The sequence below is a fragment of the Neolamprologus multifasciatus genome, chromosome 22 (genome assembly GCF_963576455.1).
Source record: "Neolamprologus multifasciatus chromosome 22, fNeoMul1.2, whole genome shotgun sequence".
Classification (NCBI taxonomy): Eukaryota; Metazoa; Chordata; class Actinopteri; order Cichliformes; family Cichlidae; genus Neolamprologus; species Neolamprologus multifasciatus.
In genome coordinates, this window is record NC_140459.1 from 6,200,183 (window position 1) to 6,218,537 (window position 18,355).

General features: G+C 40.7%; 2 protein-coding genes and 1 long non-coding RNA gene across 3 annotated transcripts in view; all 3 read left to right on the top strand.

The window, feature by feature from the left end:
- Nucleotides 1-1,159: 1,159 nt before the first annotated feature.
- LOC146492769 (tubulin beta chain-like) lies at nucleotides 1,160-12,374 on the top strand. The gene is made up of 5 exons (XM_085148034.1): nucleotides 1,160-1,311; nucleotides 5,392-5,500; nucleotides 8,160-8,270; nucleotides 9,032-9,276; nucleotides 9,736-12,374. The coding sequence occupies exons 1-5, from the start codon at nucleotides 1,255-1,257 to the stop codon at nucleotides 10,546-10,548; spliced, it is 1,335 nt and encodes a 444-aa protein (XP_085004160.1). The 5' UTR covers nucleotides 1,160-1,254; the 3' UTR covers nucleotides 10,549-12,374.
- On the top strand, nucleotides 5,507-6,671 carry LOC146492770 (uncharacterized). The gene is made up of 2 exons (XR_014871858.1): nucleotides 5,507-5,664; nucleotides 6,569-6,671. It is a non-coding gene; the product is annotated as an uncharacterized LOC146492770 (long non-coding RNA).
- Nucleotides 12,375-17,029: 4,655 nt separating the features above from the next.
- LOC146492771 (uncharacterized) overlaps nucleotides 17,030-18,355 on the top strand; it is a 32,678-nt gene continuing 31,352 nt past the window's right edge. Inside the window, exon 1 of the mRNA XM_085148033.1 lies at nucleotides 17,030-17,331. The gene's annotated coding sequence lies outside the window, so the exon portion shown is untranslated. The remainder of the gene's footprint in view (nucleotides 17,332-18,355) is intronic.

Here is an 18,355-nt window from a genome sequence, read left to right on the forward strand (position 1 = left end):
CTGTCAAAGAAATATAGTTTAAAATATAGTCTAACAGTAGCAGCATATGTGTGACTCCTCAATCATTGCTGGAAAAGTATAACAGTTTAACATTAAATCTTCCTTTCAAAACACAGACTACTGAATTATTCTAACAACTATATCTATGTATCATATTAAAATATATATTACTAAACGTGATGCTCTATTGGATTACGATCCAGTTACTGTAGAGGAGATTTGAGTACAGTGAATTCATTGTCATGTTCTCAAATTCCACCTGAATGCCACAGCAGAAATCAACACTTATCAGACCAGACAACAGTTTCCTAATCTTTTAATGTCCAAATTTGGTGAGCCTGTGCAAATTTTATCCTTGGTTTCCTGTTCTTAGATGACAGATGGCACCCAGTGTGATCTTCTGCTGCCATAGCCCATCTGCTTCAGTTTGATGGGTTGTTACATTCAGAGATGCTCTTCTGCATACCCTGATTAGTTAAGCTACCATTGCCTGCCCAGCTTGAAGCAGTCTGGCCATTCTCCTGATCTCTGAAATCAAGACACTCTCCCCTAGAGAGCTGCTGCTCACTGGAACATCAGCAGATTGTCTTGATCATGTTTATATACCTAAATGCACTCAGTTGCTGTTGTGGTTGACTAATTAGATATTTTGAATTTCTCAGTTGAACAGGTGTACCTATCAAAGTGGCTGGTGAGTGTATATATTTGTGTTCATACTATTAAAAACGTCAGGACCTTACATTTAAGGGTAAAATGTGAGTCCATTATCTCCTTTATGCTAACTGGATGATGGATGCTGCTGATTATGGTGTAGAAGGTGTAACTTTTTACTCTTTATATATAGGCTTTAAAATTCACATTAATGTTCTGATGAAATATTTCCTTCTGAAAACGTAGAGGAGCAGAAAAAGGAAATACTCGAGTAAATCATCTGAAATCCACTACTTCGTTACTTTCCAGCTTTTGTTTGGAGCTCCAACGAGGCAGTGATGACAACACCCGGCACTCCTTCTCCTCTTCCGGTCCTTGCCTCAGAGGGAAGGAAACCCCTTTTGGAAAAAAAAAAGCTCAACCTTCAGCCAATCGGCTCCAAAGCCGCAGACAGAATAACCAATCATTAGCCTGGACTAAGCTATGCCCCACCCCCCGGAGCCAGCTGGACTCAGCGCTGCCACACACTCTGCACAGTCAGTAGGTCAGCAGCCTTCACTTACTTCCACCGCTCTCTGCTCCATCACCAACTGTCCATCCATCATGAGGGAAATCGTGCACATCCAGGCCGGCCAGTGCGGGAACCAGATTGGTGCTAAGGTAAGAAAAGCTAGTGATGAAAAAAAACAACATTTTCTCTTCTTTTTTGAGGTTATTTATTTATTTATTTACCAGTTTAATAAAGTTTTTGTTCAAAGTTTTTCATTTTTAAATCATTTAAATTGCTGCTCTTTTTGTACAGTTTCAATTCATGCTTACTCTGTATTAAATCATGAAATTACATAGAAATAAACTGATTAATTCCTGTAACTTACTAAGAAGATTTTTGTTTTTTATTTTTTTTAAATGTACAAACCTTTAACTGGACCCAGAACAATTGAAAGTTCCATTGTTTTCCCCCACTTTCCCCCCCCCTGACCATTTAAAAGTTACAGTATTCTTTTATACTTTAGCTAACCTCTTTGTAACCTACTTTAATCTAAAGGGGAATGTGCATATTTTGTGTTTTTATCATATGTTACATGAGTCTTGGATTTTTTTCTAGGTAAAAGTTTGACAGAGCTAATCTAATCCTTTTATTAATAGATTGAAGCACTCTTAGGCAGAAACAATAAATCAGTGTTGGGACATAACAGTGAAGTATAGATAACTTTGCTATTACATATGATAATTTTTAATGAAGTATTATGAAGCTGTAGGATCTGACAAAAGAATGTAATACATGGCATATTAATTACAGCAATATAATAAGGCTTCTGTCTAGCAGTAGTCTTTCATGCTTTCTCTGCACATGAATACAGTAACATTTGCAGATTTGTAACTGCAGGCAAAACAGTGACTCCAGTCATTGAGCTGTGATTAATGAAGCTGGCCAGACCGGAGCCGACTCACAGGGCCAGCTGCTGCCTTGGCTGCCTGTTGAGCTCGAGTCTTTGTCATCGAGGAGAAAGAAAAAAAACAAGAGAAAAGGGTGAAAAGAAAGGAGAAATTCGCTGAGGCAGAGGAGAAGAACGCAGCAGGAGGAGGGTGAAGGGGGAGGAAGATAACAAGTGGTTCAGTGTCTACGCTGAATGCACAGATGAGGTCATTTAAATGGCTGCCTTTTCCAGGCAGTGTGACACATGCGCACGCCCCAGGCCCCCCAAACCAGCAGTCCTCATCCCTGTTTACCCGTGGGTAATAGTAAGGGTTCTCTATTTATCTGCATTTTGTTGGAACAGTTTAAAGGATTTCTTGGAAATCTACAGCTACTTACCTCGAGCTGCAGCAGTTAGTGGATCAGTCAAGGGATGCAAAATGAATCCAGTGAAATACGGTTGTAAAAATCCCAACAAACCACAGTTCAAAACATGATTGTTAGGCCACGGTTTCAGAACGTATCTCAGTTTTTCTTCAGATGGATTAAAAGAAAAAGAAAAGATAAATGCTTCGAGATTTGTCCTGGATGCTCTTTGCTCTTTGATCAGAAGAACCTTTATAAATGGCGGTCCAAGGAGAAGAATAAACTCCATTATTCTCCTTTTAGCATTAACTAAAAACACTCAGACTTTACAGCTTTTAACAGCATGCTTTAACTCTGCATTAATATTTCAAGCTGCAACCGCAGTATAATTTAATTTGTAAGGTTATTCTGCCTCCTTTATGGAAGTGTCCCAGTAAATTAATTCAGCAATGAATTGTTTCAGCTATATAAAGGAGACATTTTCTTTAAAAACAAGCATGCAACCCTTGCTTTCCTTAGAAATCACGGATATTTTTTACTTTTTTGTAGATTTTATTGACTGATTAGTTAATTAAGAAGATAATACACAAGGTAAAGCTTTAAAATATTGTACATGCAGCCATACAGTCACAGTTTTATCAACTAGATTTTCAGTAAACTCTACAATTAAATAAGAATCACTTATAGAAGAACTACTTTAGATATTATAAAACAGCTTAAACATTGCGTGCTATGTAGCGGGATAACAGCCACCAGGTCATGTGATTTTAAGAATGTGATTCTATATATAACTTGAATTTTATTCGTACATTTGGCCTGTTCTGCCCTCGTACAGCTCAGGACAGCAGCGGGTGGGGCAGCAGCATATGGGCTGACTTAGTCTCTGCTACTCAAAGGTCCTGATCGGTGAAGACAAGTGTATTTACAGAGGACTTAGTGAGGCTGAGGTCATTTCACAATGGATTAACTGTGCCTGAATTCACCCGCTTACCCAATCCAACCCAAATCTGCTGAGCTTTCCCACGTTTCTGGATAACTTCTCATAGATACGACTGAACGGAGGCTTAGGTTTTCATACACGGACTTCAAAACCTGCCAGCTCACATGCGGTTTGCAGTTTCAGAAATCCTGAAGTTTATGTTTTTGCCTTGGACAAACCAACCTTTCCCCTGCTTATCTCTTTCCCTTAGACACACACACACACTCTCACAGATTAGGGTCACTTGACTGAGCTGGTGTGACAGTCTGTCTCAGCTCAGTTTGCTGTTGATGTTTCAACAAAATCCTCTGAGAGAGTCCTGACCCTCTGACAGCGAATAGAACAAAACGTTTTACTACTTTAAGCTGTGGGCAACTTTTTATGAGTCTGTGTGTGATTCACTGAACCAGCTGGAAAAATCCAGGTGGGGGTAATTACATGACTTCCTCCCTGCTTTTCCTTTCTGAACTCAACTCATAGCTGAACTACAAAGTAGAGCTGAAGATAAGAATGTCCAGTTTTCAATTATAAAGAGACACATTTATTCCCACATGACACTATAATTTATACGTTTAAATTTCTGTCTCTCAAGCAGATCCAGTGAAGGCTTCATCCAATGAAAGACAGATTTCTTTCTTTTCTAAAAAACACATTAAAATATTTTCATTCAGCCAGATTAATGTGCTGTTAGCCTTTTAAATAGCTGTAAAAATTTAAACTCCAGGGTAAAAACAGCTCATAAAAAGAACATTATCTGGTATCAGTTTATCTTTGAAGTCTTTTTAAGCAAACATGTTTGTATTTGTTGCTTTTTTCTCAGTTTTCTATCATTAAACTCACTGAACTGTATCGGAAGTTGTGAATTTCTCAGCATTTTTAATCTAAATGACAGATTATGTATTCATCACGTGACTGCGTGATTAAAATAAATCCGAGCTGCCGTGTGTGCTCGCTCTTGTTTGCTTCTTTTATGCTCGTTTCTCATCAGCCTCCTGTACTTCCTCCTGTTTTCCTGTCCAGGTGTCAAAGCTTTAAACTGCTTTGGCTTGTGCTTCTTCCAGGAAGTTTCACTCAGAGCAGAAACCAAATATATCCACAAGACTTACCTTTGATTATTTACTGGCATGAGACATAAAAGCACTGAGTGTATTTTGTTACAGTCAGACCAGCTGTGGCAGACCCAGAGTTTGTCTTCATATCCATCTATTTTCTTAACCACTTATACTGTTGGGGTCATTTGCAAAACATGTTTTTACAGGGAGTTTCCTTGAAATCAAAAGAGAGCTGTTTGCACTGTTATCAGATTGTCTCGTCCACCCTTCCATGTGATTTGCAACGTTTGCAAACTTGAGTCACATGCAGGCATCTTTTTTACTGTTTCTACACTGTGTTCACACTCAGACTTAAGCTGAAAAAACTCTGTAGCCTGACATCGTCTGTGTAGGAGATTCAATAAGAAATCTGAGCTATAAGTGAGAATCAATACTGCCACTGATATTGAGACATTATTAAAAGTATTTATGTCTAGTCTAAGAGCTCCACAGCATGTTCAGCCAAAATTAGTTTAATGGTTGGAAGGGAACCACGAGGTGACTGTTTGTCGCAGGAAATCCTTCCTGCGGTCTTACAGAACACGCCGCTGTTTTTAGGTGATCTTGTGAGTGCTAACTGTGATCATATGTCAGCGAGTCTTTGGGAAGCACAGAGGTCAGAAGACTCTTGTTTTTCTTCTAAATTTGTTTGCAGTTATGTCCTAAATAACACCACAAAGACACCTCTTTGTGAGATGTTTCCTAACTTTGCATGAAAAACCTTATTGAGTACTCTGTTAGCTCTTTAGCTATGATGGCACATGGATGGTACAGGGGTAAAAAAAAGTGCTTAGTGTTATGCTTGCTTCATTAAATGTATAAAACACTGACATGTGGATGCTTTCTGTATTAGTTCTTGCAATAACAGCTTGTCCACCTTTATTTAGTTCTGGGAGGTGATCAGCGACGAGCACGGCATCGACCCGACAGGCACCTACCACGGAGACAGCGACCTGCAGCTGGACAGGATCAGCGTGTACTACAATGAAGCCACAGGTGAGTTCATCCCGACTACAGCGAGGTCTGTGTTTGATCAAATGAAAGAAGACATCTCCTCCCTGTGGAGACACCGGCTCACTGCTGCAGAGAAGCAGAAGATGCAGATAAAAATAAAGCAATGAAGCACTCATTTTTTGTTCGCTGGTTTCACATTGTTACAGGTGAGTAGAGCAGGGCGATATGACCAAAAATATTTATCACGATATACATTTGAAGATTTGCGATAACGATATAACTGACGATATAATTGACACTAGACAAAATGCTGTACAACTCCACAACTTTATTAGTGCAAAAAACCCCATCAATGTATTTTCACTTAAACAAGCAGCTGTTTTTTTATGTGCATTAAAGTTACATAAAAATGTAACAGTGCAAATTCCTCGCTGACAGTTTAACCAAAAGGCATTTCCAGTGGAAACTGGTCGACATATCCTCAGCATAACCATGTATAATATCCACAAAACTTAAAAAGAGGTTATACACACACAATACGGTAATATTATGTTGAAGCACAGTACGTATCACTCCGCGAGGCTCCTGCCTACGATAGCCGTAATGCTCCGACAATCCAACAAGCGGTGTGGCGTCGTAGCTCAGCAAAGTCGTACTGAAATATCTGACAGATTTTTGAGCGCCGTGTACATAAAATCATTTCGAGGTCAGTAAACGCAACCAGAATGCATACATAAGGCACACAGGATTATAAGGGGCACTGTCGATTTTCAGAAAAATCAAAGGATGATTTTAAGTGTGCCATATTTTCCAAACAACACGGTAACGCTAGCATGCTCTACCAAAAATAGTGTTTCTTTGTGTATCGGACGGATGAAAGCTAAACCAGTTCCACACCACTGAAGTTGCAGCATTTTTACAAACCAATTCTGGTTCATCCGTTTCATTTAACAATCCGCTTTCGCTCTTCTCATTCTGCGTCGCCGCCATGTGCGTATGTAAACAAAGGCACTGCGCATGCGCGTTTTACCCATATTCTATCGCGATATTTCATTTTCCTATTTTACACCGGTATTACCGTGAACGGTATAATATAGCCCAGCCCTACAGGTGAGGATGTGTTATCTTCACCTGTTCTCATGATGACATTTATTAGGGGGGCATGTTGCCTTAAAATGCATTAAACACTAAACAAGCGTGCATTAAAGAAAGGTAGTTTATCCTGAAAAACATTTGTACCAAACTCTGTTTGACACAGTGATAGTGGACTATGTCAGCCTTAATTATTCCCAGTCAGAGCCTCAAATGTAGCCCAGGAGCCAGAAGGAGCCTGCCAAAGGCTTCATCCCACTGCTCTGGATGGCTTTAAACATTGCAGTGAAGTCAGTAATTACTCATTTAGTTTCAGTAGCATACATTTTCATGGCGTGGTGATGCCAGCATTGGCTTACTACTACCAGTAAAAAAAAACTAGAGAAAGTTAAAAGTATTTCTGGAACCAGACGAGTTGTTCAAAACATAAAAACATAAAATACTGTTTCTGTTTGGTTCGGAAAACTTAACATCTGCCTTTTACTTTGGTCTAAAAATGATATTGAACATGTTACGCTCTCCTAAAAAGGTCCTAAAAAGTAACAACAGGGGTCCAGGTTGAAAAAGGAGACAAGGAAGCAAAACTGTTAAATTAAAGGGTTTTATTAATGTTTTGACTTCTAACTAAGCTAAAAGAGACGAACAAGCCGACATCACCTTTTAAAGAAAGAAAACAAAATTCAGGTGTTGGTCAATAAACTGACAAGTCAAAGAGAGTTATTCACCAAAACACACACACAGTCCTCTCTGCAGAGCAGGAGCAATCAACCACCTTACACACAGCTCACAAGCTGCTACTCAACAAGGCAAAGCAGGTCCTGCTAGGGTCGTAACAACATATAATGACAGCAGACTGAAAGAATGTGGAAAAATTAAACCTTTTAAAGACATCTGAGGGCGTCGTAACCTGTTTTCTGCACGAATCATTCATTAAATTAAACAAATTAAATGAGTTTTTCACATCCTTGCTTGTTTTTTTGTTTTCCTAGTTTAGATTGTTGTTAGTTGTTTGCTTGCTGTAGTGATGTCTCAACAGGACCTCATAACATAGTTTTATTCCCTCTCGTGCTTCTTGTCTCCTTTCCGAACAACAATAAATCTCTTGAACCTCGAAAACCTCTGAGGGCTGTTTGTTGTAAATATAACTTGTTATGCAGAGGTTTAACTTGTCCACCCTCTTGAGATCAAACTCGACTGTTTGCGGCCCGTGAACTAAAACGAGTTTGACACTTCTGCCTTCAGTTGTTGCATAAACCTAATTTAACCTGACAGCCTGAAGCAGCCTAAAGTAAAGCTGAAAAATCACAAGTTTACTCAGGAGCTAAGAAACTAAATAAAATGGGCTTTTTTTAATGAATGAAAATGAGCTGGATAAGCTTCGCCGAAAGCTCACAGGAGTAAACGGTCTGTTAAATATGCAGTTTAGCCTCAGTGTGTTGAGTCTAGACGTCCTGTAACTTTGCAGTAAATGTCTCCATCTACTGGCTACATGAGATACTGCAATCATCGTTCAGCTTTCTTTCTTTTTACACTTACAGCTCCTACAGGTTAAGATCCTTTTGTTAATCTTTTGTTTCATCTCTCTTTGTGTCTATTTTAATATATGCAGGTGGGAAGTACGTGCCCAGGGCCATCCTAGTTGACCTGGAGCCAGGAACCATGGACTCAGTCCGTTCTGGACCCTTTGGGCAAATCTTCAGACCCGACAACTTTGTCTTTGGTAAGAACAACACCTACTGAACAGGATGGGCTGCACTCGCTGAACACATGAACTGTTTACACATGAACTTTGGTCAGTTTTGGGACAATCAGGTCAGATTTTCCAATGTTTTTTTCCTCACATGTAGCACGCAGCAGGTACTGGTCTGCTCCACATGCACTCACATCACTGACTGTGTTATTAAAGTGAAGGAGCTGCTGGATAGAGTGGGCAGGAGGCAGCACATTTGACTCCCACTCACTAACTGTGAACAATAAGCTGCTCTGGGCACATCATCCCAATCCAGAATCACTTGGACATGTAGAGTGGGGAGCTGGGCGGTTAAAAACCAGCACTGGACATTTGCATTATCACATGCGCCTCTTTCAGGTCATCTCTAGAAAAGTTCAAGCCTGTGGTGCATGTGTGAAAACAGCAATAAAGTTAAAAAGTATCAGATGTTCTGCAGCTGTTAGGGTTTGGACTCCTGATGAGTATCTGTGCTGCTCTATTTTGTGGTTAAAGTCACATCGAGTCCAACGATCAAATTTAGCTCAACAGACTGTCCTACATGGCACAAACAAGCTCACTCCTGTCATAAAATCCCAGCATGAAACCCTCAGGGACCTGAGCTGACTGATTCTGACTCAGTACGATGCTTCAAAGCCAGGCTGACTTTCCTTTGTTGCTCTTTCCTTTCGCAAACACTGGGAAAAAATGTTTTCTTAAACAGTTTGACTAAAAACTGAAACAGTTTAATCAGCTTCACTTTTGTTTCCCAGGTCAAAGCGGGGCAGGAAACAACTGGGCTAAAGGTCACTACACGGAGGGGGCCGAGCTGGTGGATTCAGTCCTGGACGTGGTGAGGAAAGAGGCCGAGAGCTGCGAGTGCCTGCAGGGTTTCCAGCTCACGCACTCTCTGGGAGGAGGCACCGGCTCCGGCATGGGAACCCTGCTCATCAGCAAGATCAGAGAGGAGTACCCCGACCGCATCATGAACACCTTCAGTGTGGTGCCCTCCCCTAAGGTAGAGCAATGCCCCACAGGATGCACTTTTTAAAAATGACCTTTCAGTGCTTACTTATGGTAGTTTTAGTTTTAGAAGTTGTGTTAAAGATCAGAAAAGTAAAGCCGTAAATCTGTGTTCTCTCTAATAATCAGCACGAGGCAAAGTCTGTAAGACCTCAGCACCTCAGTAAACACTTTCTTGATGACTTTGTGTTTTCAGCTGCTAGTTTTAAGTCATATTGAAAATAATATAATGTCCATTTTGTAAATTATGTCCCTACAACGGTCAGAAATGAAGATAAAGCTGAGTATCAGTGACAGGTCGGCATATATCGGTGCCCATATATCTGTGTTCAGCACTTTGAACTATGGGAAATAAATCTACTGCACAATAAATCGCCTGTTTGTTTATAATAAATGTTTATGCTATTTCTGCATCATTCATGAGTATTGACGTTTCCTCTCGCTCTGTCTTCAGGTATCGGACACGGTGGTGGAGCCCTACAACGCCACGCTGTCCGTTCACCAGCTGGTAGAAAACACCGATGAAACCTACTGCATTGACAACGAAGCTCTTTATGACATTTGCTTCCGCACCCTCAAGCTCACTACGCCCACCTACGGCGACCTGAACCACCTGGTTTCGGCCACCATGAGCGGCGTGACCACTTGTCTGCGTTTCCCCGGGCAGCTGAACGCCGATCTGAGGAAGCTGGCCGTCAACATGGTGCCCTTCCCTCGTCTCCACTTCTTCATGCCCGGCTTCGCCCCTCTCACCAGCCGGGGGAGCCAGCAGTACCGCGCCCTCACCGTGCCGGAGCTCACCCAGCAGGTGTTCGACGCCAAAAACATGATGGCGGCTTGCGACCCTCGCCACGGACGCTACCTGACGGTGGCCGCCGTGTTCCGTGGGCGCATGTCCATGAAGGAGGTGGATGAGCAGATGCTGAACGTCCAAAACAAGAACAGCAGCTACTTCGTGGAGTGGATCCCCAACAACGTCAAGACGGCCGTCTGCGACATCCCGCCGCGAGGCCTCAAGATGGCCGTGACCTTCATCGGCAACAGCACGGCCATTCAGGAGCTGTTCAAGCGCATCTCCGAGCAGTTCACGGCCATGTTCCGCCGCAAGGCCTTCCTCCACTGGTACACCGGCGAGGGCATGGACGAGATGGAGTTCACCGAGGCAGAGAGCAACATGAACGACCTGGTGTCAGAGTACCAGCAGTACCAGGACGCCACCGCCGAGGAGGAGGGGGAGTTTGAGGAGGAGGTGGAGGAAGATGCCTGAGTGAAAGCAAGAAAAAATGATAAAAGGAGGGGAAAAGTTAATAACCAAAAACAAACAAAAAAATAGGAAAAAATGATGTGAAATGAAGGAGAGCAGATGAGGAAGGTCAGAGGAGGGTGGAGGTCTGAATCGGTTAATAGGACAGAAGAAGAGCGGCGAATGTAGACAGAAGGAAAGATGATGTCATGACCAAATTAATGTGCCATGTGTTTGATCAAAACGAGTCTCCCAAAATCTTTGTTTTTAACTCTAAGCGAAACAGACTTCTAACACTTTTTATTTCATTACATTCAAGGATTTTCTTTACTGTGAAGGATTCAGCTGCTGTTACTCTGAGGTTAAACCAAACCTGCTCCTACATTCAATCAAACAAGCTCAGTGTTTGACCTGCGATCAAAAACACACTTTCAGCCTCCGTGGAAAAATCATCTTCGGACTTCTTTGCTGATTTTGTGCAGAAGAGGTGGAAAGTGTATCTGTGACGCCTGAAAACAAATAACTGAGCTGTGCAGTCGCACTGGGCGGCCTCTTCGTGTTTAGCATCAGCTGATTGTTGGTTTTGGTCTTTTTATTGAGTTTGTTGAACAAAAGGACAAAATTAGAAAATCATGTCGGCGTAATCGAGGTTATCACATTGAGTGTTGAGATAGTTTCAGGTGTGTGACCTCCCAGTAAGTTTAAATAATAATAAATCATTCTGTTATCAGTGTTAATGCCTTTTATCAGTGTTATTTACCGTTTTGTTTCAGCTTTCAAGATCAACTCTCAGTGATAAATGTGATTTTGGGCAGCAGGTGAGAAAACGTTATCAGTATTTCTTCTTCTGAGGCAGATATGCTTAATTAGCTGGATAATCTCTCATTTTTGACGCTTTCGTCGCAACCTTTTTAAGACTGCGTGAGATAAAGAGTCCTGTGTGAGTCAGTCTTACGCTTGCAGAATATATTTTTATTTTTCCGGACGTCAGGGTTTGCACCTTTGTGTAAACGTCTCTCAAGCCTCTGTGAACTCAGAGAGTTGTTTTTCTACAGCGTCGTGCTGTCATTAGCTTTTGTGGGGAAGAGGCATTCTGGTCTCACTAGACTGAAGGGAGCCATCAGTTATAATCAGGCCATTATTCTTTTCTTTTTTTAAATCAAAGCACAAGATTGAAAGTTAATGTCAAAAACATCTGTTATCTTCTACTAAATACAGATTCTTGGAAGTGGTTAACCACAACAAAAGTCACATTCAGTAAAACGTCAAAGAAAATAATTTGCTTTCCTGTGATATGTACATTGGCAGAGCGTTCATAGCAGCAGGATTTTTCTCAGACGCCAGCCAACGTTTTGAGGAGAAACACACTGCACATGCTCAGTGTCCATTATACTAGTAAGTACAGATCCCTTGAAGTGATTAACCACAACAAAAGTCCCATTTAGTGGATTTTCCAAGAAACAAATTTATTTTTAGATATATATTTATTACCAACCAATGTTTGAGGAGAAGCGTACTGCACATAACAACTGCTCTGTTTTCCTTTCATACCACATCTCAGGCTAATAGAGCCCTCAGCTCCTCTGTGTTAAAAGCATGTCGGCTGTTGTTGGATTAACCGTCTGCACTGTTTGAAAAGACTTGAACAAAATTAGAACTAAAGAATACGTTTCTGAGAATCAATGGGACATTTTCCAATTAAAAAGTATTTAAAGTGTTAAAAAAGTCAGAGTGACAGGAAAGATCAGCGTCTTTGAAGTGTTAATGTTGTGGATAAAAGTTGAAAACTTCACTCAATATTATTATAACCTCACTATTCAGGCCAACATCTGAAGATCTGAAGTCTAACCTTAACATTTCCTGAAACATGTTTTAAAAATAAAATGGCCAGGTGCTTTTATTTTGAAAGACAAACCCCCCAGCTGCTTTGCAGTTTTATATTTCGTCCTTTAACATATTAATTTAATTTTTCATTCTCCTAAATCTTTTCACACTGAGCCATTACAGTATGCACGTGAACTTCAGCCATGTTTTCTTTGTGTTTCCTCTGTGCTTCATGTTGTTTGTACTTTTTTTTTATTTTGAAGCTCGTTTGAAACGGTTTCATTTGGTATCCTGTTGACTGTGAAACATTTGGGAGAAATAAAAACACATTTATAGGAAAAAAAATCGCCTGCTGTGTCAGTCATTATTAATGATCAGCTTTTAGTCTGCTTGTAAACAGCTTTCAGTATCAGCTGTCAGGAAGTCGGTACAATATTATAACAGCAATAAACCGAGTGAGAGCTGCAGGCAAAAGCAAACATCCAAAACACATTTTCCCATCAAAGCAAAGTTAGATTTCTTGAGCTGAAAAGTGTTTTTAATCTCATTTTTTATTTATCTTGGTATTTCTTTAAGATTAAGTTAGTATTGAGTTTATAACATGTAAGGAAATTATGAAAGATTTTAATCTGGTTTCCACGATAACTTAAAGTCGTCTTCCCAACAAGCTAAAAGATAAATATCATACGTTTGCTATAGTCAGTGTTGGGGAGTAACGGAATACATGTACCGCCGTTACGTATTTAAAATACAAAATATGAGTAACTGTATTCCGTTACAGTTACCGTTTAAAAAGGTGGTATTTAGAATACAGTTACTTTGTTGAAATAAATGGATTACACGGCGGTACTTCCCTGTTTCATATTGTGGCGGGTCAGGACTGTTTGGGTTCTGTTTGATAGCTGTGTTCTGTTGTTGCAGGCGGCAGCGTTACGGTTGCCATGGTTACAGGGTGACGCTCTCTCTCTACGTGTTTCCTGGGTGAGAGAGCGCCTGTTGTTGTTGTGCTAAGCTAACAGGCAGAATGCTACAGGTATAGCTCTAAAGAATGTAGCATCATAGGCAGTGTAGTCCGTGCTGCAGGGAGAATGGACTGCCATACACGTTATGTGTCTGTGAGCGAGGGAGGGAGAAAAAGGAAAAGTAGGAGCTGTCATCGAGCAAAAACGGGAGCTGGAAGCATGTAAATATAATAATAACCACTGCAGCCAAGAAGAGTGCCTGACGAGCCCAGTTGTAAGTAAGCTATTAAGACTCGACTGTACACCGTGTTTGTGTTTTCCTCCAAAAACAATAAGTTCCGTTGGAGCAGCCTTTCAACGCCTCTCTCTGTCTCTCGCTAGCAAAGTTGACCCAGACAACAAAGTAAAGCTAGTTTTCGGCTATGAGCCCGACACAGAACCCACCGTATTAGTCAGAGGTCCCTTTACTACGGTTCGGAGCCGCGGACCTTCAGTAACAGTAATAAATCACAGCAATAGTACATTCATGTAGTTGTAAACAGCATGATAATATATTAAGTAATCCAAAGTATTCAGAATACGTTACTCTCATTGAGTAACGTAATACGTTACAGAATACATTTTGGGGCATGTATTCTGTATTGTGTAATGGAATACATTTTAAAAGTAACCTTCCCAACACTGGCTATAGTAACTCATTGTGTTTGACAGATGGCTATTTTATTATACAGCAAGGTTTTAGTTATCAAAGTGGGGATGCTTTCAGAAATTTTTAGCTTTATTTATTAGTTAATATGAAATAAGCAGGAACTGTGAGTGGATAGGATAGTGGGGGTGAGAGCTGATCAGTTTTAAACAAGCATGTCTGAGAGCATTTGCTACTTAGACAAGAGTAGACTTTAAATTTTGGCCAGAAGGTGGTTTCCAGAAGATTTGGGACGTGTTTCCCAATGTGAGGGACATAGCAGAAACCAAATAGTTTCTCAGTCTTTCCTCGTTTCCTCATGGTGTAACTGGGAAACTGGAAATCAGAGAACAATCCAACAGGAGTGGGTGAGAGTGGGCCAGCCAGACGTTCTGATTGGTTTAAGGTGAAAGGAGAAATTGGAGAATATAAAGAAGTGCAGGGCAGAAGTAACAAATTAGCAAACCAGAAGATACTGTGGCTTGAACAGGAGGAGCAGCGCCAGGTTTAAAGATCTCCCGTTTTTCCTTTCACCTTACACCAATCAGAAAGTCTGGCTGGTCCACTCTCACCCACTCCTGGTGAGAGTGTGTCTGCCAGAGAACTCCAGAGAACGGAAGAAAAAAGTAAGAGCAGGACAGAGGAGGCCATAACAGCTACACAGGTAAGAAACAAGTGGTTAAATACAAATAACCAAAACATAGTCAAAACAGGGTTAAAGTGGATCCTGTTTTCTGCTAATGTACATCTTAAATCTGGGTACCTATACTGTATACACTGCAGGTCCATATACTTAAAACATGATACATCAGTAAATACATAGATCAATAAGCACAAACCATCTGCTGCTGTGCTCGTTGCTCTTTGAAGATTTTCATTAGAACTCCTCTGTGTGTTTGGGGTCGCTGTGCTGCTGCAGAGCAAATCTGAGGCCCATCAGAGGCTCCCCTAGTGATGAATGAGCATCTAAACATCTTCAGCACCTACGCACGTCAAGTCTGGACAACTAATTCAAGTATAATAATGTCCAGACTCCACAAATAGGCAGATAAATAGCACTCATGGCCTGCACCTCCGGTAGGTTGGAGCTGTGATTCAGTCGAAGGCAGTGACGCTGGGAGCTGGCATAAATCAGGACCTTGGACAGCATCAACAGAGAAGTACAAGTCAGGAAATTGGGATCTTGGTCAGCACCACAGTAAGCCGGGAAGATGAAAGACCGCGCTAATTTACATCCAACATAGATCTCTTGTTGATTTATTGCTAACGGTGTAAAACAAAAATGACCCTCTGGCTCAGTCCAGATTTTTGCATCCATTCTAAGACAAATAAATAAATAAACAAAGTAGAATAGTACAGTGCATTAGACTATAAATGTTTATAATAAAAATGTTTCAATAAAGTAAATTCTTTTTCTCACATAAATGAAAAGTGATGAGTCAAAGTGGCTCAGTTAATATTTTTTTAATAAAATAAAATTATAATATTGTAAAACTATTATTTTTAGAAACTGACAACAAATGTGTTCAATCTAGTAAAATGCAATAAAAAACAGAGAGTCTGAAAACTGCCCAAACTTACTGGAGAAAAGTGCTGTCAATCATCCTCTGGCACAATGACAAGAGCTGTTCTAGTACTGCTTTTACTACTTTTCTGCTTGTGTAAAGATGCTGGTGCAGTAACATTGAGCTCTGCTGCTTGTAAACAGTTGTTCCACACTAAAATGAATTAAAAAAAACACCTACAAACAACCATGACTTTTGAGCACCTGTGGCCTGGTATACAGAGGTCTAGTATACCTCAGTATATGAAACTGAGACCAAAGGACTCAAATCGATGAGTTTATTCTACTATTTAGCAGCAAACACAAACAAAAAGAGAACAGCTGTTTTTTAAAAGGCTGTTTTAAAGCAGATCTCACCCAGCTGGTGATGGCTTAGAATGGGAAGAAAAGATGCATATTAAGTTACTCCCACCTCATGGATGCTTCAGCTGTTGATCACACATGTATGCAATAAATTAATCTGATGAAACACAGAAGCACAGTCTAACAACTTGTTGTTATTTGGCTACACGTCTGCAGGGAGTTATTTTCAATATTTTTGTGATTTTAGACTAAAAAGAGATAACTATACACAGTTGGAAGTTGCTATGGTAACTTGCCAGCCCCTTAAATTACAGCTCAATAAAAACTGGAAATTGGGTCTTTGCACCTCATACTGACATTACTCTCTGTGAATACATGATCAGACTTTATTACAGGATGCCAGCTTAAACTGAGAAAGTTGATCTGATTGCACCAGCTCTCTTATATTAATAACTAATATGCCAATCTGCTTTCTATTTTTGTCTGCCCTACATCCATTGGTTAATAATTTTCTGCCTTTGCAATGCACATTAGCATCATGTTATCTGTAGATCTTTAGGATATCTGTTGAATTTACTGCAGCATATTAATGCAAATGCTGAATATTTGCATTCATACACAATAGAGGAACTTTTGTTATTGCAGCACTGGAGCTCTATGTGTGCACTGTGACAGTTAACAGTACGAAGCTCCCTAATGTCTTCATTAGAACATAATGCAAATCTTTTTACCGACTCAGTCTAGCAAAAGGCGTTTTAATGACACTGCAAAAGCTTCTGCATATTTTATACGGCTTAAGGGGTTTTCTTTTTTTTGCAGCGTGTTAATCACATTGTGCTTGAGATTAACAGGAGACTAATCACATGCCACTTAATATTGATTTTAAAAGGCGTGCCTGTCACTTCGTGTAATTGGCTTTCTTCATTTTTGATTTGTAGTTGTCTACCACTTCATGGGTTAAATATGTCAGTGTTTTTATGTAAATCTTGTTGATTGCAAAGGAACAAAGCGCTTTAATGTAACTAAAAAAAATAAGAGACGAGCGCATGCTGTTGGAAATAAATGCTATAAAATAATAATTATGTAAATGTACGAAAAACGTTAATGCAAAAAAAAAAAAAATTAACATAAATTGTTTTCGATGGTAATTTTGAACAACAGGCTGGAGAAATCGTGCATGTGTGATGGTAGCCTGAGGTTAAACTGCAGAGCGGTTTCTTGTGGCTCCGAGCCAGAATCGACGCTTTCTACCGAAGCTTTCCGAGCAAAGCCGAAATGAAATGGTCCACAAACCCGACATCAACCGAAAGTCCTCAGCCCACTCCCGAATCGGCCTCATTGAAGTCTCTAGTTGTCGGGTTGGGGGGTGATGGGGTGGACGAGATTGGTGAGATAAAGAAGGAAAAACATTTCCATCACTCCTGAGCCCCTCCCTGTCCAGTGATTTTCGGATCTGAGGCTTGACAAAGGTAATTACCCTCATCCATTTATAATTGCATATTACAACGACTGGTCTTTTTTCCTCGTGATTTCGCTCAGTCAGGGAGGTAGTGGGTTAAATCTGCAGTTTTTCTTCGCTGTTTTGACTATTTGCTTGTGTTGAGCGCTCGCACCGGTGATGTAGGGCGTGTAACCACCGGCGGCAGCAGTTACCGGGATCTCCTTCACACAATAATAAGGCAATTAACGCTACATTAGGGGCAAACTTTCTGAATTTCCCGGGAAAATTGCAAATTCCACAGCATTCAGGCAGAAATCAAAGCGCCGCGTTTGTTTGCATGGTGCCACTGCGCACAGTGGCCTCCTCCCTTCTTCTAATTTTGGCTTAATTCTGTAAATTCATTCGTGTTTCTGCTGACGCCACTGAAAAAGCAGAGTCTTTGCACTGCTGATAATCAGATCGCCAAGTGGTTTAACGCTAGATATGCTGTATAGCGTATGATCTCGTGTATGCTGCCCCTGGCTATGGTGCATTATCGTGTGCTGTGCTCGGGAAATACCCGTCTGAAAACAGGGTATTTTCCAGGCAGAAACGGTTATGCAATGCACTGTAGCACACACCACAGCCTCCCGCTGAAGGGCTGAAGTATTGGTCACTGAAAAGTCATTTACATTTTATTAAGAAAATGGATGGATGAATAAGTGCTGTGGTGAACTGTGGGAAGCCTTCTTTTTTATTTTTTGGTAAATACATGAACCAAGCCACCGGTCTGTGCCTCATATTTATGAAAAATGCTTCTTATTAGGGTTCGTTTTGCTACAAATCTCCTCTAAGTGACGTGCCAATATTTGATTACTCTTTACTTAAACCATAAATTGATGGTTTACTGTTACCCCTCTGACATCTGTGAATTAACGAAACAAAGAGAGTCTCCATTCATGTTCACTCTGTCCCTTTACTCCCCTCCATTTTATCTGGACATCCACAAATTGGGACCGGTCCCATTCATGCTGGTGTTGGTTGTGACACACCCTTGGCTGCACCAGCTGCTG